General features: G+C 59.5%; 2 protein-coding genes across 4 annotated transcripts; one reads left to right on the forward strand and one right to left on the reverse strand.

Moving 5' to 3' along the window:
* The first annotated feature begins 906 nt into the window (after window positions 1–906).
* On the forward strand, window positions 907–8,448 carry TEKTIP1 (tektin bundle interacting protein 1). Its single transcript, XM_055247233.2, is given in 5 exon segments — window positions 907–1,825; window positions 5,777–6,015; window positions 6,103–6,228; window positions 6,377–6,436; window positions 6,439–8,448. Coding segments are annotated over 5 exon segments (861 nt in total). The 5' UTR covers window positions 907–1,505; the 3' UTR covers window positions 6,555–8,448.
* Window positions 6,740–20,179, reverse strand: MFSD12 (major facilitator superfamily domain containing 12). Of its 3 annotated transcripts, XM_055247493.2 has the most exons (10): window positions 19,682–20,177; window positions 13,536–13,746; window positions 10,651–10,795; window positions 10,392–10,574; window positions 9,999–10,091; window positions 9,816–9,908; window positions 8,774–8,944; window positions 8,599–8,693; window positions 7,352–7,482; window positions 6,740–7,234 (listed from the first exon to the last, which is right to left on the reverse strand). In XM_055247493.2, the coding sequence occupies exons 1-10, from the start codon at window positions 19,977–19,979 to the stop codon at window positions 7,212–7,214; spliced, it is 1,443 nt and encodes a 480-aa protein (XP_055103468.1). In that variant the 5' UTR covers window positions 19,980–20,177; the 3' UTR covers window positions 6,740–7,211. The 3 variants fall into 3 exon arrangements, with proteins under 3 accessions (XP_055103468.1, XP_063476750.1, XP_063476749.1); XM_063620680.1 differs by lacking the exon at window positions 10,392–10,574 and having other exon boundaries at window positions 19,682–20,179; XM_063620679.1 differs by lacking the exon at window positions 8,774–8,944 and having other exon boundaries at window positions 19,682–20,178.
* Window positions 20,180–20,506: the final 327 nt, after the last annotated feature.

A 20,506-nucleotide genomic window follows, 5' to 3' on the forward strand; every position in this document is an offset into this window, starting at 1 on the left:
GCTGCGACTTTTCTGTTGATCCTGGAATGTAGCTGGTGCAGTGAGAAGGAAAGAATTGAAAAACTCAGGCTGCCACAGGTTCTGCGATGAGAGGTGCAGGAGGCAGGAGCCTGGCCCAGGGGGTGCTGGTGCCTCCCCGGGGTCTGGGAGGAGAACAGGAGGAATGGTGGGAAGTGGCTGAGGGAGCCAGGAGGCCTTGGGGCCAGGGGCTGCAGGGGAGGCTGTGTGGGTACCTGGCTGCCAGGAGGCCCCAGGTGGTTTTGAGGCTCGCTCTTGCGCAGTGCCTGAGAATAGGGTGAGGGAGCCGGGGCAGGCCCCGTCCTGGGCATTGGAGATGATGAAACCGAGCAGACCTGGCCCATGTGGAGCTGGCATGGGGGGCACAGCCCAGAGACAGAGGAGCTTATGAGGAAGTGAGGAGGCGGCATCACAAGGATGGAGAGGGGGCCCTGGCAAAGGGCGGCCTTGGATCAGAGGCTCACCACAAGCCTAGCATTTCAGCCAGGGCTGGAGGAGGCAGGGACGCCTGGGTGAGAGGCAAAGGGCATAGCCATGCAAAGGCCCTGGGGCAGGACGGCACCTGGTATGCGGGAGGAACAGAGTGAGGAGAGGAGGGCAGGGCGTGCAGGGCCTTGTGGGCCTCAGGGAGGACTTGGGCACGTACCCTAAGGGAGTGGGGCTCCTGGGTGCGTGTCCAGATGGGAAAGGCAGAGTCGGCTTTGTGGGGACCTGACATGGGCAGGGGAAGCTGAGACCAGGGTGCAGTTTCCGCCCCCACCCAAGGCCGGGCCCAGCCAGAGGAGGGGCAGGGCAGGAGGTTTCTGGATGTTTGTTGGTTTTCGTTTTATGTTTTTGTTTTGTTTTGTTTTGCTTTTTATTGTGGTAAAATACAAAATCTACCATCTTACAGTGAGGTGGCATGTTCAGTACCTTCACCACTCCGTGCAGCCACCCCCTCTGATTCCAGAACATTCTTATCACCCAGAAGGCAGCCCTGTCCCCATTACGTCACCTAGTCATCCTAAGATCCCCCTCCCCAGTCCCGGCACCCACGAATCCTCTCCCTGTCTCTGTGGATCGGTCTGTCCTGGACATTTCTTAGAAATGGGATCACAGCGTGCCCTTCTGTGTCTGGCGTCTGTCACTGAGTGTGACATCCTCAAGGTGCATCTGCACTGTGGCCTGGGTCAGAGCTTTGCACCTCCTCGTGGCTGAGTCTCGTTCCAGTGCGTGGGTGGCCGCGCCGTGCTGATCCCCTCACCCTCACTGGGTGTTCGGTGTTCTCTGCCCCGGGCTGTCACAAATTGTGCTGCTGTGAGGCGCCGTGTGCAGGTCTCATCCTGGGTGTATTTTACAAACGGACTGGATGTGAATGGGTGAGGAGAGAGGAGCTGGGGTGCCAGGTGCCTGCGATCGAAGGTGCAGGGGGAGACAGAAGCCCCTCAAGGGGGTGTGGAGATGGAGAGGCCAGACCCCAGGTTGGGGGTGCATAGAGCTGGGGGCTCATGGCCACAGACCCCACCTGGCAGTGGCCCTGGCCCTGCCCCTGCCCACCCACACTGTGTCACCCCCAGTTGTTACTCAGAACGACTCTCCAGCCCTCCCCTCCCTTGAGGCCACCTCGCCCCGCAGCTGGGAGAAGGGAGCGGTCAGCATGGTTGCCGAGACACTGGGTGGCCTTTATGCTGTCAACAGTGGCCTCAGAGGCCTTCCTGGCAGGAGCCCTGGGGACCCAGGCAGACATGCAAACCCTGAGGCAAGAGGCTGCCCAGCCCTGTGTCCCCTCGGGGATCCTCGAGGCCAGCTTCCCAGCACCGCTCTACAGGTGAGCACCTCTCTACAGGTGAGCCCCTCCCAGCCCCTCCCTCCCTCCCTGGGTATCAGGTTACATGGGGTTTGGTTTGGGGTCTTGCACGTGTCACTCATTATTCCTAAAAGGCTCATGTGTGTGACGTCCCCTTCAGCTCTTCCTGTTCCCCTCCGGCCTGTGGCCGCTCACTGTGGGGGCCACAGACCTGGAGACAGGCCGAGAACAAATGTGTCTGGCCATTTCCAAGGACTGCAAATGCACTGGAAGCTTCGGCCACAGAAATGTCCGCCCTCTGAAATCCAGGCGTGTGTGGGGCTGGGCCCTTCTGTGGCTGAGGGAGTCTGTCCCACACCTCTCGCAGCCTGTGGTGGCTCTGGGCAACCCCAGGCACTCCTTGGCCCCCGGTCTCTGCTTCTGTCTTCACCCGGCCTTCCTGTCTGCATCCAAGTTTCCCTCTCCTTATAAGGGCTCCAGGCACTGGATTTGGGGCCATCCTAACACAGGGTGACTTCATCTTAGCTACATCTGCTAAAACCATTTCCAGACAAGGCCATGTCCTGAGGCTCTGGGCAGATGTGATTTTGGGGGTATACCAGTCACCCCAATACAGTGTCTATTAGCAATTGTTTAAATAATTATGGAATACTATGCAGCCATGAAAAAGAAGAGTGAAAGCCCTTTGCTCCATTTCCAAGGAAAGAAATTAAACCAAGATGGTGGCTGAGCATGGTGGCCCACACCTGTAATCCCAGCACTTTGGGAGGCTGAGACAGGAGGATCACTTGAGCCCAGGAGTTCAAGACCAGCTTGAGCAACATAATGAGACCCATCTCTCTTTTTTTTTTTTTTTTTGATACAGTCTCACTCTGTTGCCCATGCTAGGGTGCAGTGGCACAATCTTGGCTCACTGCAACCTCTGCCTCCCAGGTTCAAGGATTCTCCCGTCTCAAGCCTTCTGAGTAGCTAGGACTACAGGTTTGTGCTACATGCCCAGCTAATTTTTGTATTTTATTTTTTTTTGGACGGAGTCTCACTCTTGTTGCCAGACTGGAGTGCAATGGTGCAATCTTGGCTTACTGCAACCTCCAGCTCCCTGGCTCAAGCCTTTCTCCTGCCTCAGCCTCCCAAGTAGCTGGGATTACAGGCATGCGCCACCACGCCTGGCTAATTATGTATTTTTAGTAGAGACGAGGTGTTGGCCAGGATGGTCTCGATCTCCTGACCTCATGATCTGCCTACCTTGGCCTCCCAAAGTGCTGGGATTATAGGCGTGAGGCACTGCGCCTAGCTGTGAGACCCCATCTCTATAAAAAATTAAAAAATCAACCAGGCAGCCAGGCGCAGTGGCTCAGCCTGTAATTCCAGCACTTTAAGAGGCCGAGGCAGGCGGATCACCTGAGGTCAGGAGTTTGAGACCAGCCTGACCAACATGGTGAAACCCTGTCTCTACTAAAAATACAAAATTAGCCAGGCATGGTGGCTCATGCCTGTAATCCCAGCTACTCGGGAGGCTGAAGCAGGAGAATCACTTGAACCTGGGAGGCAGAGGTTGCAGTGAGCCGAGATCGTGCCATTGCACTCCAGCCTGGACAACAAGAGCGAAACTCCGTCTCAAAAAAAAAAAAAAAAAGTCCAGGCACAGTGGCTCACGCCTGTAATCCCCACATTTTGGGAGGCCGAGGCGGGTGGATCACGAGATCAGGAGTTCAAGACCAGCCTGGCCAAGATAGTGAAACCCCGTCTGTACTAAAAATACAAGAATTAGCCGCGTGTGGTGGCAGGCACCTGCAATCCCAGCTTCTCGGGAGGCTGAGGCAGGAGAATCACTTGAACTTGGGAGGCGGAGGTTGCAGTGAGCTGAGATCACGCCACTGCACTCCAGCCTGGGTGACAGGGCAAGACTCTGTCTCAAAAAAAAAAAAAAAAAAAAATCAGGCATGGTGGCACGTGCCTGTAATGCCAGCTACTTGGGAGGCTGAGGTGGGGGGATCACTTGAGCCCAGGAGGTCAAGGCTGCAGTGAGCCGAAATCGTGCCACTGCACTCCAGCCTAGGTAACGGAGCAAGACTCTGTCTCAAAAAAAAAAAAAAAAGAGGGTCTCGATCTGTTGCCCAGACTGGAGTGCAGTGGAATGATCTCTGCTCACTGCAACCTCTGCCTCCTGGGTTCTAGCGATCCTCCTGCCTCAGCCTCCTGAGTAGCTGGGATTAAAGGCGCCCGGCTAATTTTTGTATTTTTAGTAGAGATGGTGTTTCACCATGTTGGCCAGGCTGGTCTCAAACTCCTGACTTCATGATCCACCTGCTTCGGCCTCCCACAGTGCTGGGATTACAGGCATGAGCCACCGCACCCGGTGCGAGACCCTATTTCTATTTAAAAAAAAAAAAAAAAGGAGATGCAGTGAACGGGCTCCCGCAAGTGTGTAATAACGGGGGTGGGTGCAGGTACCACCTGCTCCTGGGAGGAAACACCAGAAAGTAGTGAGTGGCAGGTGGGTACGGGGCCGACAGCAGAGGTGAGGGGCTCATTTCTCTTTGAATATTATTCTGTGCTGTTTTAATTGCTTTTTGTGTTGAGACAGAGTCTCGCTCTCACCCAGGCTGGAGTGCAGTGGCGCGATCTTGCCTCAATGCAACCTCCGCCTCCCGGGTTCAAGCTAATTCTCCTGCCTCAGCTTCCCGAGTAGCTGGGACCACAGGTGTCCATCACCATGCCTGGCTAATTTTTGTATTTTTTGTAGAGACGGGGTTTCACCATGTTGGCCAGGCTGGTCTCGAACTCCTTACCTCAGGTGATCCACCTGCCTCGGCCTCCCAAAGTGCTGGGATTACAGGCATGAGCCACCGCGCCCAGCCAATTTTGTGCTGTTTTAATTGCGTTTTAAAAGCTACACGTGTCTTGCAATTCATTTCAAAAGGGGGAGGTTCCCCAGATCTTGAAATTGCCTTTCTAGTGGAAAAGCCATGTCTATGTGGGGTCCCTCAAACAGGCTCTGTAACTGACCAGGCTACTCCCATGTTCTGTAGGCACCTGGGCGTCTAGTCAGGATTTAAGCCGAGTTCCTGCCATGAGAGCTGGAACCAGGCTTTCCGTGCAGGGCAGATGAGATTGAGCCCTGCCAGACTATCTTGGGGCCAACAACCTTGTTCTCTGGGGTGACTTTCTTGGGACATATTCCCAAGAGCAAGGTCAAAGCATAAAACATTTCTGAGTCTCTTTTTTGTTTTTGAGACAGAAGAGTCTCACTCTGTTGCCCAGGCTGGAGTGCAGTGGCACGATCTCAGCTTACTGCAAACTCTACTTCCCGGGTTCAAGCGATTCTCCTGCCTCAGCCTCCCGAGTAGCTGGGATTACAGGCGCCCCCCCGCCCTCATGCCTGGCTAATTTTCATATTTTTAGTAGAGGTGGGGTTTCACCATGCTGGCCAGGGTGGTCTCGAACTCCTGACCTCAAATGATCCACCTGCCTCAGCCTCCCAAAGTGCTGGGTTCACAAGCATGAGCCACAGACCTGGCCTAGTGGGTCCTCCAGTCTTCCCTGGGCCATGGCTCAGTGCCAGCCCCAGACCACTTCTTGGTGCACCTCCAGGCCAGCGGGGCTTCCCAGAGGAAGGGACTTGTGGGTCTTGGAGGCTGGACAAGGACTGTAGGAACCCAGGAGTAGCCAGGGCCCTCGTCCTCTCCCCTCCCTCTTCTCCAGGCAAGAAAAGCTCAGAAGAGAAAGGTTTAGTGCTGACTTGGGTGCTTGGGGTGCGATGTGTGGGGAGAGGGGGAGTCAGCCTCTCTCCTCAAGCACCCGCTCTGGGGTGAGGGGTCCAGGGCTGAAGGACAGACACCAAGTGGCGAGGGAGGGAGGCCCCACGCCATGGGCCAGGCCTGTACATCGTCCACCCTGGCAGACATCGCAAAGGGGTCAAAGCACTTGCTGTAGACATGGGCTCAGTCTCTGCCCCCTGCCCACCCTCAGCGATGACTACCTGTCCCTGGAGGGTCCCCGCTGGCCACCAGCCATCAGGCAGGCCATATGCTGGAAGTACACACCCATGGGACAGGACGCAGCCGGCCAGCTGTGGTACACAGGCCTGACCAACTCGGACGCCTGGGAAGCCTGGTACAACCTGCCGCGGGCCCCGGCCAGCCCCTTCTGCGAGGCCTACAACCGCTGGCACGGCTGCTACCAACACCGTGAGCGCAGCATGCCATCGGGTGAGTGCCCACCACCCCCCCCCCGCCCTGGGCACCGGGCCTGCTGGAGGGGGACAGGAATGACTGCCAGCCCCTGTCCCACCACAGCCTACACCCAGCACCTGCGGGAGACTGTCTGGCACGACCCCATCATCCCTGCCCGGTACCAGGCCCCCAGCACCCGGTGGGGGAGCGCACTATGGAAAGACAGGCCAATCCGGGGCAAGGAATATGGTGAAGTCAGGTGCAGGGCAGGTCCCTGGGAGGCCAGGGGGACGAGGCCACCTAGGCCAGGGTGAAAATGCCCGGGGAGGTCCAGGAGCCCCTTGCTGGCCAACGGCGAGGAGGTGGGGGCACATGGTGACCCGGGTCCCACCCACAGTGATCAAAAGGAACCGGTACAGGGTGGAGCCACTGTGGAGGGCATCAGACTACGTGCCTACCCCGCACCCCAGCGCCCACCCGGCACCGCCCAGAACTACTGGGAGCAGGGCCTGGAACTGTACTACCCCTCCACCTGCCAGCAGCCCCCGCCTTCCCTCACGCCCACTCCCCGATAAACGCATGCTGCCAGGACGCACCCACTCTCTGCACCCAGATGAGGGGGCACTAACCTAGTCCCAGGGGACCAGAGGCTCGGGACAGAGGCAGACGCTGGGCTCGCCGGCTGCCCACAACCAGGGCAGGGCTGAGATGCCTGGGCTACCCCTGCTCAGGGCACCACCCCGGCAGACAGGAGCCAGGCCACTGTCATCTCTTTATTCGCTGCCAGCAGAGTCCACCAAGCCTGCTGGGCAGCCCTGCTGCCCACCACGGCGGGGTCCAGGCCCAGCCCACCACCCCGTGGCTGAGTCTCCTGCAGGCCAGAGATGAGGGGTGAACTGGACTCAGTTCAGGGTTAGGGTTCCCCCAGATCCTTCTGGGATTCCTACTTCCTGCTCCCTGCCGAGGGGCACCCAAATCCTCCAGAGGGCTGGGATGGATTAGAATGGGGCACCCTCAAAACCCACGGGGTCCTTGCAAGCCCCTGGATTCAGAAGGCCCTGGCGGGCATCCCTGCTGCCCTCAACCGACCCCATCCCTGGGAGCTGGGTGAGGATGGAGGGTGGGGGTCCAGAGAAGAGTGAGGGGCAGTGGGGGCTTCTCCCCAAGGCCCTGGGGGGCATCCTTGTGCGTCCCTGCAGTTCCCTTGCACAGGTGCAGGAGGCCGTCAGGAGTCAAGGCCGGGGGTCACGGTCCCCTGCAAGGGAGGGGTGGAAATGGCATTAGAGAGGGTGTGGTGGTGCCCACGCCCACCCCCGCCCCTGCCCCCACCCTGGTGTGGTGTCTCGGAAGGGAGGGATGGGCCGGGACTCACAGCGTCGCAGGCGGATCGGCCACAGCAGGAGGCTGCAGAGACACAGGGCAGCGGCCACGCCCACACCGCCCGTCACGGCCACCATGGCCCAGTGGTAAAAGCTCACGCAGGCCCTGCAGCAGAGCTCCGAGCTGTGGGAGGAGGCGGGGGATGAGTAGGCACCGCGGGGACCCCCCGACCCAAGCTGAAACTGTTCCTCCCCTCCAACCCGACGGCGGCTCCATCCCGTCCAAGCCAGGAGCTGGGGTCCCTGCAACTCCCTCCCTCCTGTCCCACACCCAACAGCTCGGCCAGTCCTGTCGGCCTGGCCTCCAGCGTCCATGCCGAATCCACCACGTCTCCCCTTCCCTGTCTGCCCATGGTCCAGCCCCAGCATGGCCCGCCCGCACCCCCCGCCCCCGACCCTGGTCCCAGGCTCCACCCTCTCCCCCACCAGCTGTCCTCCCGGCAGCAACCACCAGAGGGCGTCTGTGAGCGCCTGGGTCAAGGCCTGTCCGTCTTCTGCCCACAGCTCTCCATGGCGCCCAAGTCCTCCCCATGGCCCAGCAGGCCCTGCACGACCTGCCCCGTCCCCTCTCTGCCCTCCCCTCCTCCCTCTGCTCAAGCCACACGGGCCTCCTCCTTGTTCCTCCAACACGCCACGTGTGGTCCCGCCCCAGGGCTTTGGCACTACTTGTCCCTCCCCATTGGCCTGGAATGCTCTGACATCCTGCAGGTGTCAGGTCCACGTCACCTCCTCCAAGAAGCCCTCCCTGACTTCCTGCCCTGGCTGTCCAGGCTTCTCACCTTTACACACCACCCACGCCGGTCCCAACCACACGTTCACCTCTGTGACTATTAACACAGCTGGCTCTGCGCCAGGCCCAGACCGGCTTTGGTTTCCAAGCCCTGGGTCTCTACAGGCGTAAATGCTGTGATGCCGTGGTCTAGAACCATCCGTGTCTGAACCCTGAGTTCTGTGGGTCTGGGTTACACGGACTCGGGGCTGCCTTCCAGCTGGGCTCACCCCCGATCTATTTCTGCACGGTGTCTTCAGCACTGCACACACGGACCCAACGTTTGTTGAATGAATAAATGAAGTGCTCAGTGGAAGACACGAGACGTCTCCCCGGCCTATGACTCCCACTGGGGTGGGTGTCCTTGGTCCACAGCTGGATGCCCAGACCCAGAACACTGCTGGACACACAGCAGGCGCTTAATACCCTCTTGCTGAACAAAAGAATGAATGAACGAACAGCGGCACTCACGGGCAAGGGTGCAGGCTCTGGATGGCCATGACTGCCAGCCCGTTGGCCACCTTATCCGAGAAGCTCATGGAGCCGTACACGAACGCTCCGCTGTTCTGTGGAGACACAGGCAAGGTGGTCAGTGTGCACCCCGAGATCTAGGCCCCGGCCTCCCCCGCCCGACTACCAGCCCTACCGTGTGGGGACCAATGAGGTCAGCCGTCATGGACAGCGAGGTGACGAGGATGGTGGCACAGCCAGCACCCAGCAGCACAGCCGCTGCGTACACGGCCACACCCAGTCCCTCCGCCAGCGCCACCCAGGCGGCAAAGGCCAGGATCACCAGGAGGCCAGAGAAGTAGGTCATCTGCAGGGACAGCCCCAGGGTCAGGCCCATGCCACTGGGTGCCCCCAAGCCTGGCGCCCGCCCTCTCTGGTCTTCAATCCGCCACCCCTACCCCCAACCCCAGCAAACAAGGCATGAGCTGGATGGTCCCCTAAGGAGCCCTGGCTCTGGCCCTGACAAGTCCAAGGCTCTGCAGATCCGCCCTGCTGAAGCTGTGCTTTCTGTCCACGCCGTAGCGGCTGGAGACATGTGGCTATTCTGCCTAAAGGCAGGTCAGTTAAAACGAAAGCAAACGACGGACTCGCCTCAGTCCCCACGGCCACATTTCAAGCCCTCAGTAGCTGCACAGGGTGGACAGAAAGCGCCAGAGCTCTATGGCTGCAAGTGTATAAACTCAAGACACACAGAAGCCAGGATCCTAGAATTCCTCATTCCCAAATCCGGGGCTCCCTTTTTTTGTTTGTTTTTTTTTTTTTGAGACAGAGTCTCGCTCTGTCACCCAGGCTGGGTGCAGTGGTGCGATCTCGGCTCACTGCAAGCTCTGCCTCCCGGGTTCACGCCATTCTTCCACCTCAGCCTCCCGAGTAGCTGGGACTACAGGTGCCCGCCACCACGCCCGGCTAATTTTTTTTGTATTTTTAGTAGAGACGGGGTTTCACCACATTAGCCAGGATGGTCTCGATCTCCTGACCTCGTGATCCGCCCGCCTCGGCCTCCCAAAGTGCTGGGATTACAGGCGTGAGCCACCGCGCCCGGCCTAGATCTGGGGCTTCTACAAGGCGGGAACTCGGAGGTCTGGGAGCATCTGAGACTGGAACCCGGAGCAGGTGGGATCTGGGCTGCAGGGCACCCCGTCCTCCGCCCCGGCTGTCCCCGGTCCCCGCCTACTCACGTTCCTCCCAATGCACTTGTTGACAGGCTTCATGAGGAAGGAGGAGAAGAAGCCGCTGAGGTACATCACCAGGGGGATGGTCGCGATGAACTTCTGCAGAGGCAGAGCCAGGCATGGCGTGTCAGTCATGGCTCGCCAGGTTGGCGCCGTCCCATCCCAGCGTCCCTGCCCCAATCTGCTCACCTTGGGCAGGTGGAGGGAGTAGGTGAGGTACATGGCCATGTAGGTCTGGGACAGGTTCACGATGAGCCTGGTGGTCATGTACAGCATGCCCACCTGTGGGCAGACCGACAGAGGGACTGGCAGGGGTCAGGAGGGCCTTCTCCACTCCCACCAGCAGGGGACATCGGGGCCGGGGTGGGTGCCCTGCAACTGGCATTTGATCCATTGGTAGTGACTGCCCAGTGGGGGGGGGCCAGGGAGAGGAAAGCAGCACTTGATGAGTGATGTCTGCCCCGGTGTGGGCTGCACCAGGGGCTGCATGTGCTGTGTGTCTGGACGCAGCTGCCCCACAGAGCAAAGGCCCGGTGGGTGGGAGAGAAGGTCCACGCCAGCCCCACCGCCCCCAGCACGCACCTGGTAGAAAGCTGGCTCCCGGAGCCAGTGCTTCCAGAGCAGCAGGGGCTGGGCGGTGGCAGGGGCCAACAGGGGGGTGTGCTCGCCTGGCTCCTCCACGTGCGGCCGGCGCCTCTCCCGGGTGCCCAGGTGGAACAGCAGTGAGAACACAGCGCCGACACCCACCACCAGCAGGGACAGGTTCTGGGGACCCGGCAGAAGCAGTCAGTGGCAGCTGACCCAGCCCCCACCCCTGGCTTGAGGACTTCAGGCGACTCACCCGGAACACGGGCACGTCCTGGCCCCCTAGCTGGTCGCTGATGCTGATGTCCTGGGCGGGCTCCACCCGTGACGAGCCCTGCAGGTGCAGCAGGAGCCAGGCAGCGCCGTAGACGGTGATGTTGGCCACCACGGTGAACGCATACCTGGCGGGCAGGCGGGCAGGGACTCAACAAGATGCCAGGAACCAGGGCCACTTCCTCCCCACATGGCTGCACCATCAGAGAGGCCTGAGGAACCCCTGACTGACAGGTGATTCCAACCACTGCCACACTGGGTGGCCTCCAGGAAGCCCGTGCTGGCCTCAGTTTCCCCAGCCTGCACATTATCTAACGCGGGACAGCAGTGACCCGCAGCTCCACCCTTTGTGCCTAGACCAGGGTGCAGTGACTCGGCCAAGCGGAGTCCAGGCTACAACCCAAAAGTCTGAGAGCCCAGAGACTCGGAGGCCAGAATTCAAGAATTCTTCTTCCCCAGATGCTGGGCAGCTACAGGGCGAGGGCTCCCTGGTCTAGAAGCATCCAGGCCAGCCCCTGCCCGCAGCCCGGCCAGGCACAGAGCCCCCCAGGGGGCCCTTGGAATCCCACCACAAATCAGTCTCTCTTTCTGAAAGCGGGAACCATGCCACCTCCGGAGGCCACGTGAGCACAGCAGGGGGTCAGCTGGCAAAGCGATGGCACGTAGGAAGTGCCTGGGGTCTGGCCCCGGTCAGATGGGGCCCTCGGGCCCTGGGCATTGGGCAACCTGTGTCGTTAGCGCCTGCACCTCTGTCTCATGGCCATAATGGGGAACTCAAATCCGGGGTTGGGGAGGAGGCCAGAGTGGGCGGAGCTGGTGATACACAGGCAGATGTGGAGACAACGGGCTCCCTCAACACGAAGGCACTGTGCGGACCCTGGCTTTGGGCACCAGCTGGGGCTGAGTCCTCCTCTGGAATACGCGGGAGAGAACAGTTCCCACCTCCCAGCTCACAAGGAGGATTAAAGAAGTTGAGATTCATGTTAAGGGCCTAGAACTAAGCCAAGCACACAGCAGGTGCTCAAAACATCATCCTCATAACCAGAAGAACCTCTTCCAGCACCTCTAGCAAGTTAGCGGATAAGCCGGGCAACCGCTGTATCCAGGTGTAACAGAAAGAATTCTAAGGCAGCCCCAGAGAAGCCTGCCTGTCCCATCCCCTCCCCGTGGCGGCAGGACCTGTAAGTCCACCATGGATGTTACTCCCAGGATGTAGCCAGGGCTAAGTGGCATTCTATGGCAGAGGGAAAGGGACTTTGCAGTGTGTTATAACCAAGGACCTTGGTCAGCTCGGGTGTGTCCACAGGGAGACTACTGGCCAGGCGCGGTGGCTCATGCCTGTAATCCCAGCACTTTGCGAGGCTGAGGCGGGCAGATCACTGAGGTCAGGAGTTCAAGACCAGCCTGGCCAACACGGTGAAATCCAATCTCTACTAAAAATATAAAAATTAGCCGGGGGTGGTGGCGGGTGCCTGTAGTCCCAGCTACTCGGGAGGCTGAGGCAGGAGAATCACTTGAACCCAGTAGGTGGAGGTTGCAGTGAGCCGAGATGGTGCCACTGCACTCCAGCCTGGGTGACAGAGTGAGACTCTTGTCAAAAAGAAAAAAAAAAAAAAAAAAAAGCCAGGCGCAGTGGCTCACTCCTGTAATCCCAGCACTTTGGGAGGCCAAGGCGGACAGATCACCTGAGGTCAGGCGTTCGAGACCAGCCTGGCCAACATGGTACATGGTGAAACCCCATGTCTACTAAAAATACAAAAAAAAATTAGCCGAGATCGTGCCACTGCACTCCAGCCTGGCTGACAGAGGGAGATTCTGTCTCAAGGGAGACTATTATGGGTGGGCCTGGCCAAATCAGGCGATCCTTTGGGAGAGAGGGCTTAGGGCTTCCTGGGATCAGAGATTCTCCCTGCTGGCCTCAGAAGCAGCAGCCACCATGATCTCCACAGGTGCAAGACCACAAATTCTGCCACCAACCATGTGAGCACAGAGGAGGGACCGCCCCCAGCCTTCCATAAGACGCTAGCCCTGGGCAACCCCTTGAATGCAGGCTCAAGATAGACCCTGAAGCACAACAGCCCTCTCCCCCCAGCTCAGCCATGCTGGACTCCTGACCCCCAGAAACTGTGAGAGGAGAAATGTGTGATGGCCAAGTGTGGTGGCTCACGCCTGTAATCCCAGCACTTGGGGAGGCCAAGGCAGGAGGATCGCTTGAGCCCGAGTTTAAGACCAGCCTGGGCAATATAGTGAGATCCCATCTCTACAAAAACTTTTTTTTTTTTTTTTTTTTTTGAGACAGAGTCTCACTCTGTTGCCCAGGCTGGAGTGCAGTGGCGCGATCTTGGCTCACTGGAAGCTCCGCCTCCTGGGTTCACACCATTCTCCTGCCTCAGCCTCCCGAGTAGCTGGGACTACAGGCATCCACCACTGCACCTGGCTAATTTTTTGTATTTTTAGTAGAGATGGGGTTTCACTGTGTTAGCCAGGACGGTCTCGATCTCCTGACCTCGTGATCCACCCGCCTCGGCCTCCCAAAGTGCTGGGATTACAGGTGTGAGCCACTGTGCCCAGCCTACAAAAACTTTAAAAAACAGCTGGGTGTAGTGTCACACTCCTGTAGTCCCAGCTACTCAGGAGGCTGAGGCAGGAGGATCACGAGCCTAGGAGGTTGAGGCTGCAGTCAGCCGAGATCACACCACTGCACTCCAGCCTGGGCAACAGAGTGAGACCCCCTTTCAAAAAAATAAACATAAAAGACGGCGTGGTCTTGAGCTGCCGAGTCTGTGGCCACTCATTACACAGTGCCACTGACCGATACGCCGAGCCGGGGCCCACCCTGCCCGTGGGGGACGGTGCCCAGGCTCCCACCTTAGTGCCGTGAGCTCCACCTTCTCATGGTCGTTGGTGACGAGCTCCGGGATGAGGCTGAGGTGGGAGATCTGTGTGGAGGCCCAGCCAAACTGGAAGATCACGATGAACGGGCCGTAGTAGAGGAGGGCAGCCCACTCGGGTGTAGCCGCCCCGCAGCCCAGGCAGGGGCTGAAGATGAAGGGGAAGGACAGCACGACGCAGACAGTGCCTGTGGACGGGTGGGGTGGTCAGTCACAGGGCCGTCCCGCACCAGCCAGGGTTCCCAGGGTGAGGATACGGAGGGAAGAGAGAGGGAAACTGAGGCGCAGATGGAGACTGCCACCCCCCCCCCCGCCATGCACAGAGTCACGCAGGAGCGAGGGTCTGCAGCCGGGGTCCCCCAGGCTTATGGCCCCTGGTGACAAAAGGGGAATCTGACACCAGGTGCCTGGGCTCAGCCTGCAAGTCAGAAGAACCCAGGCGCAGGGGGTCCCCCGGAAACCTGCCCCCAACAGGTGCCCCGGTTACAGCCACAGCCCCCCCCAGCTCCTCCCCCTCGGCCACTATCAAGCCTCCCATGGGGCCTCGGGAAGCGGGAGGCCCAGGTGGGGCTGGGCGGGGCTGGGCTGGACCCTGCCCTCCTTAAGCTCCGCCATCCCTGTCAGCTCCTAAGGTGACCACTCTCTGGAACACTGGCCTCCAGACTGCCCTGGCCTCCAGTGACAGTCTGGAAATAGCACTTGTCCCCAACTGACATCTGCTGTGGCAAGTCCCAGCTCTTCGCATCCTCAGAAAAAACCCCTAAGATACCTTGGAACAAATGTAAGATCCTCCCCGCAGCCCACGAAGCCCTTTGCGACCTGCCCTGTCCCCTCCGTGCCCTGCTCTGCCCTTCCGTCTCTCCCCCTTCTCTCTCTGCTCCAGCCATGCAGGTCTCCTCACAGTCCTTCAACACACCAGGCGGTCCTGCCCCCGGGCCTTTGCATGGGCGTGCCTCTTCGGGAAGCTCTCTTTCTCTCACAGTTAGCAAGACCGGCTCCTTTTCACCTCTGGGCTCAGCGGGAATGTCACCTCCTCAAAAACCTCTCTCCTGGCCCCTGCTGCCCCTACCTCACCCTTCAGAGCACCCGGGAATTCTCTGTCTGCCGGCTTCCTGCCAACTTCCCTCTGCAGACAGCAGCCTCCAAGGGGCCTGGGGAGACCCAGCATGGAACTCGGGCAAAAAAAAAAAATTATATATATACATATATATATATATATGTATATATATATTTTTAAAGACAGATTCTTGCTCTGTCGCCCAGGCTGGAGTGCAGTGGCGAGATCTCAGCTCACTGCAACCTCTGCCCCCTGGATTCAAGCGATTCTCCTGCCTCAGCCTCCCAAGTAGCTGGGACTACAGGCCCGTGCCACCATACCCAGCTAATTTTTGTATTTTTAGTAGAGACAGGGTTTCACCATGTTGGCCAGCCTGGTCTCCAACGCCTGACCTCAGGTGATCCACCCGCCTCGGCCTCCCAAAGTGCTGGGATTACAGACGTGAGCCACTGCGCCTGGCCTTTTTTTTTTTTTTTTTTTGAGACAGAGTCTCGCTCTGTTGCCCAGGCTGGAGTGCAGTGGTGCGATCTCAGCTCATTGCAGCCTCTGCCTCCCGGGTTCAAGCCATTCTCCCACCTCAGCCTCCCGTGTAGCTGGGATTACAGGCGCCCGCCACCACATCTCACCACACCCAGCTAATGTTTATATTTTTGGTAGGGACGGGGTTTCACCACGTTGGCCAGGCTGAACTCAAAGTCCTGGCCTCAAGTGATCTGCCTGCCTCGGCCTCCCAAAGTGCTGGGATTACAGGTGTGAAGCACCGAACCGGCTGTTACTTCAGTATCTTCTGAGCAGTGAAAAACAACAGTGGCGCTGACACAGCCTGGAGGCGTGGGTGTCATTATCCTCATTTTCCAGATGGGAAAATCAAGGCCTCTAGAGTGAGCCGGAGCCAGGCTCCTTCCCTGCAGCCCTGCACTCCCCTCCTGCCAGCCTGGGGCACCTGGAAGGGTCCCTGTACCAAGCCTGGCGGCTGGACCTCCTTCCTCCCTCCAGGCTCCGGAGGTGACCTCATCCCCAGACCCTGGGCCTGCCCCCAGAGAACTGGAATTGGGAAGTGAAACCGAAACCAGCCTCTCCTGCTGGTTTCCCCGGAACTAGGGCCTGGGAGGGTTTGCACAGATTCCTGGGGTCCTGGGGGAGGTCATCCGGGGGCAGAGCATGAACTGTGGACTCCAGTGAGAAGGTCCCTTCCTGGCCGGACTCCCTGTTGCCGCTGGCCAGTCTGGGTTAACCATTGCTGGGGCCAGGCTGCCTGGCCAGGGGACCTTGGGCAAGTGACTGTGCCTCTCTAGGCCTCAGTTTTCAGAAAACAGGGATAGTGGCCAGGAGTGGTGGATCATGTAATCCCAGCACTTCGGGAGGCTGAGGTGGGAGGACTGCTTGAACCCAGGAGGTCGAGGCTGCAGTGAGTCGTGATCGTGCCACTGCGCTCCAGTCTGGGCAACAGAGCGAGACCCTGTCAAGAAAAAAAAAAAAAAGCAAGGCCGGGCGCGGTGGCTCACGCCTGTCATCCCAGCACTTTGGGAGGCCGAGGCGAGCGGATCATGAGGTCAGGAGATCGAGACCATCCTGGCTAACAGGGCGAAACCCCATCTCTACTAAAAATGCAAAAAAAATTAGCCGGGCGTGGTGGCGGGCGCCTGTAGTCCCAGCTACTGGGGAGGCTGAGGCAGGAGAATCCCTTGAACCCGGGAGGTGGAGCTTGCAGTGAGACTCCATCTCTCAAAAAAAAAAAAAAAAAAAAAAAAAAAAAGAAAAAAAAACAATGAAAAGAAATGAAACAGAAAGAGAAAGGAAAAGAAAAGAAGAGGCCGGGTGCGGTGGCTCACGCCTGTAATCCCAGCACTTTGGGAGGCTGCGGCGGATGGATCACCTGAGGTCAGGAGTTCGAGACCAGCCTGATCAACATGGTGAAACCCTGTCTCTACTAAAAATACAAAAATTAGCCGGGCGTGGTAGCACACGCTTGTAGTCCCAGCTACTCGGGAGGCTGAGGCAGGAGAATCGCTTAAACCCAGGAGGTTGAGGTTGCAGTGAGCTGAGATCACGCCACTGCCTTCCAGCCCAGGAGACGACAAAGCAAGACTCTGGCTAAAAAAAAAAAAAAAAAAAAAAAGAAGAGAAAGTAGGGTACTGAAAGTTCCTGCCCATGGCCAGGCGCGGTTGCTCACACCTGTAATCCCAACTGTGGGAGGCTGAGACAGGCAGATCACTTGAGGTCAGGAGTTCAAGCCCAGCCTGGACAATATGGTGAAACCTTGTCTCTACTAAAAATTTAAAAATTAGCCGGCTTTGGTGGCACACGCTTGGAGTCCCAGCTACTCAGGAGGCTGAGGCACGAAAATCCTTTGAACTCGGGTGGCGAAGGTTGCAGTGAGCTGAGATCCTGCTACTACACTCCAGACTGAGACTCTGTTTCAACAACGACAACAAGAAAAAGTTCCTGCCCCACAGGGAGCTGAGAAGATAGAGTTCACGTGGGCACCAGCAAAAGCTCCGTCTACTCTGAACCACTTCCTGCTTCCGCGGCTTCAAAGTGAGGACTGTTCCTACCTTTTCCACAGCTGTTTCTGCTACTTGGAATGCGCCCCTCCACACACTCCTACCCATCCTTCAAAACCTCAAAGCTAATGTCCTTCCTTCTGAAGCCCATTTGTGCCATCTGCCCACCCACAGGAGTGTTTGTGTCTGACTCTGAGGGTCCTCTCAGGATTGGGAGGGAGCCCCCCAGGACTTGTTCAAGGGCAAAGTGAGTCCTTAGCCACCAGCCCCAGACTTGGGGGTGAAATACAGAAGTGGGTGCCATTGCCAGGATGACCTTCACTCAAGCCACCTGCTCAGGTATCAAGAGCGTCTGCCTGGGTTTCTGCTCCCAACAGACCCTCTTTACCCTCCAGGCCCACCCAGGTGGCCCCCGACTCTCAGCTCCCGGGGCACGTGCCCTCCCCGAGGCGGGGAAGAGGGGTGACGGTGGACGCCTTGGTGTCCAGTTGGACCACCTGTTCCCCGAGGCCTGCTTTGGAAAAACATAAAGCCTTCAGTTGCTTTTTCTGTGTGTTTTCTTGTTTTTGTTTTTTTGTTTGTTTTTTTTTTTGAGACAGACTCTCACTGTGTCTGGAGTGCAGTGGCACGATCTCGGCTGACTACAGCCTCTGCCTCCCAGGTTCAAACGATTCTCCCGCCTCAGCCTCCTAAGTAGCTGGGATTACAGGCGTGCGCCACCATGCCCAGCTAATTTTTGTACTTTAGTAGAGACAGGGTTTTGCCATGTTGGCCAGGCTGGTCTCAAACTCCTGACCTCAGGTGAGGAGGCCTCCCAAAGTGCTGGGATGACAGGGGTGAGCCACTGCACCCAGCCTGCCCAGAAATTATCCCGTGTGTCTGTCAAAGAGCTTATCTAACTATTATGATCAAAGAGGCATTGGGAGCCCTGGGCTTCGCTCAGCAACCAATCCCAACGTAACCAAAAAGGAAGGGACAGCGAGTCCCCTCCCTGTCTGCCGCCGCCTCAGGTAACCCGGGAATAGCACGGACATAGGAAACATGAAACTCCAGTCCCCAAGCTGGGCCTGCTGCGGAGCCTGCCACCCTCAGACCACTGAAGATGCACTGCCTCTTGCAAAAAATGTCATCACCCAGAGCCTGGGTCCAACCACCCACCCCAGTCATTGTTCCCAAGGGTGAGGAGGCACCCGCCTGCCCCTCCTGTGGCCTGGAATTCCAAGAACTGAGCAGGATTCCTGGCCCTGCCTGCTGAAACGCCACGTGTCCCAAATGCCAGGACGCAACCGGCACTTCTTCTGTGAGGGCAAGAAGAGCAGCGAAGGAGGCCGACTATCTTCAGGCCCAGGGTCCGGGCGGGGAGAGAAGGGCCGCTGGGAGGCAGCCCTGCAGTCTTATTGATGGGCACTGGGGCAGGGTGACCCAGCCCATGACGCCAGCCTCCTGCCCTCCCAACAGTCCTCTGTAATCAGGGCACCTCCCCCAGACCTAGGGGGTCCCCGACCCTGGCCAGACAGAGGCAATGCAAGAACAGGGCAGAGACCCCTGACCCTCCAGTCCCACCCAGGCAGCTCCCAACTCTCAACTCCCGGGGCAGCACCCTCAAACCGCCCACGCACCAGGTTGCCCTGGCAGAACAGACAGAGAGAGGAGGCTCTAGGGTGCCTGACTGTCCCTCAGCCATAGCTGTCCCAGTTGGTCACCCTAATAGACGAGCTCAGCCTAGACAGACTGACAGAGGAGGCGCTCAGCAGTCACCACCAACCCTCCAGAGGGTTCAGGGTGGCCCGGGAGGTCAAAAGGACAAAGGCATTGACACTAGAAAGTCATGTAGTCAGATGGTGACGGCCCTGCAGGTCAGACAGCAGCTCTGAGGCAGACAGACAGCGGAGGCTGGGCCAAGGGACAGACAGGAGATACGGGGCAGTCAAGCAGACAGGTTGGGGAGGCTCATGGCTCAGGCAGATAGAGAGGCCCTGCACAGTTGGACAGATGAGGGAGGCACTGCACACTCAGACACATGGGGGAGGCACTGCACAGTCAGACGGGGGAGGCTCAGGCCATGGGGCAGACAGACGGGGGAGGATGGATGGTGGGATAGGCAGGGGAGGCTCAGGAGTGACACCACAGAGGGGCCACTGGGTAGTCAGACAGACGGGGGAGGCTCAGGCCACGGAACAGACAGCGGTGAAGACTCAGCTCATGGGGCAGACAAACAGGGGAGACTTAGGTCCCAGGCAGGCAGAGAGAGGGGGCTGGGTGGTGGGACTGATGGAGGAGGCTCAGGCCATGGGCACAGACAGACAGACAGGTAGGGGAGGTTCAGGCCAGGGGACAGGCAGAGGAGTGAAGACTCAGCTCATAGGGCAGACAGATACATAGGGGAGGTTAAGGCCGAGGACAGACAGTGCAGGGAGGCTCGGGGCACAGGACAGACAGACCGAGGGGAGACTCCGATCCCGGGGCAGGCAGACGGCGAGTGACGGGTCAGAGGGAAGAGGCTCCCGGGTCGCGGAGTCTCGGAGGGGCTGCCCGACAGGTGGCGGGGCCAGGACGCTTACCGACCAAGTGCCAGGCCTTGCGCGGGCCGTAGCGGGCGCAGCAGCTGGCGGCGCGGTCGGCCTCGTAGCCCACGAGGGGTGTGCACAGCCCGTCGGCCACCTGGCCCAGCAGCAGCAGCAGCCCCGCGCCGCGGGAGCTGTAGGCGCGCACCGAGTGCAGGTAGAGCAGCAGGTAGGTGAACCACATGGACGCGCACAGGTCGTTGAGGAAATGGCCCACGGCGTAGCTCAGCCGCGCCACCAGGGACAGCGGCCGCGGGGACGGCGCCGCTCCGGCCGCTGGGGGTCCCGGGCCCATCGCGGCGCCGGGCACGCGCCCCCCACCCCCGGGCTCCGCGGAGGGTACCCCGGCCAGGCCTTCTGGGGTGCCGTGGGGGGAGGCGCCGGGGACCCCCACCACGCGCCGGGCACCCCGCACTCCGCTCTCCTACGGCCGCGCCCTCACCCACGTCCGCGGCGTCCGCCCCACGCTCGACTCTGCGGCCGCCGGGCCCCAGAGCCGGGGGACTGCGCCGGGCGGGGCGGGGCGGGGCGGAGAGGTTCCGGCGCCTGAGCCAATCGGAGCCGCGCCCCGGGGAACCGCAGCCAGTCGCCAGGGAGGGGCGTGGCCGCGGGGCTCGTTCCGCCTCTACGCCGGGCGCCCGCGCGGTCCTAGCGCCCGCCGGGTATGAGAGCGACCCCCTACCCCGCAGCGTGAGTGGCCGGCACCCCCATAGACTGGGGAAGGAAATGGACCAGGGGGCACCGCCGGCTCCCACCCAGACCCGGCCTCCAGGCCCGCGCCACCCCAGTCCACCCGGAGCTGGACAGCCCACTGCGGGCCGG

This window comes from Symphalangus syndactylus, chromosome 17 (genome assembly GCF_028878055.3).
Source record: "Symphalangus syndactylus isolate Jambi chromosome 17, NHGRI_mSymSyn1-v2.1_pri, whole genome shotgun sequence".
Taxonomy (NCBI): domain Eukaryota; kingdom Metazoa; phylum Chordata; class Mammalia; order Primates; family Hylobatidae; genus Symphalangus; species Symphalangus syndactylus.

What these genes read in the sequence shown, in the direction of transcription:
- MFSD12 (XM_055247493.2), bottom strand. Translation starts at nt 19,979, where the DNA reads ATGGGCCCGGGACCCCCAGCGGCCGGAGCGGCGCCGTCCCCGCGGCCG. An exon ending in AGGACGTGCCCGTGTTCCGG is followed by an intron (nt 10,575 to 10,650) that starts GTGAGTCGCCTG and finishes CCGGGTCCCCAG; the next exon opens with AACCTGTCCCTGCTGGTGGT. An exon ending in ACTCCCTCCACCTGCCCAAG is followed by an intron (nt 9,909 to 9,998) that starts GTGAGCAGATTG and finishes CTGCCTCTGCAG; the next exon opens with AAGTTCATCGCGACCATCCC.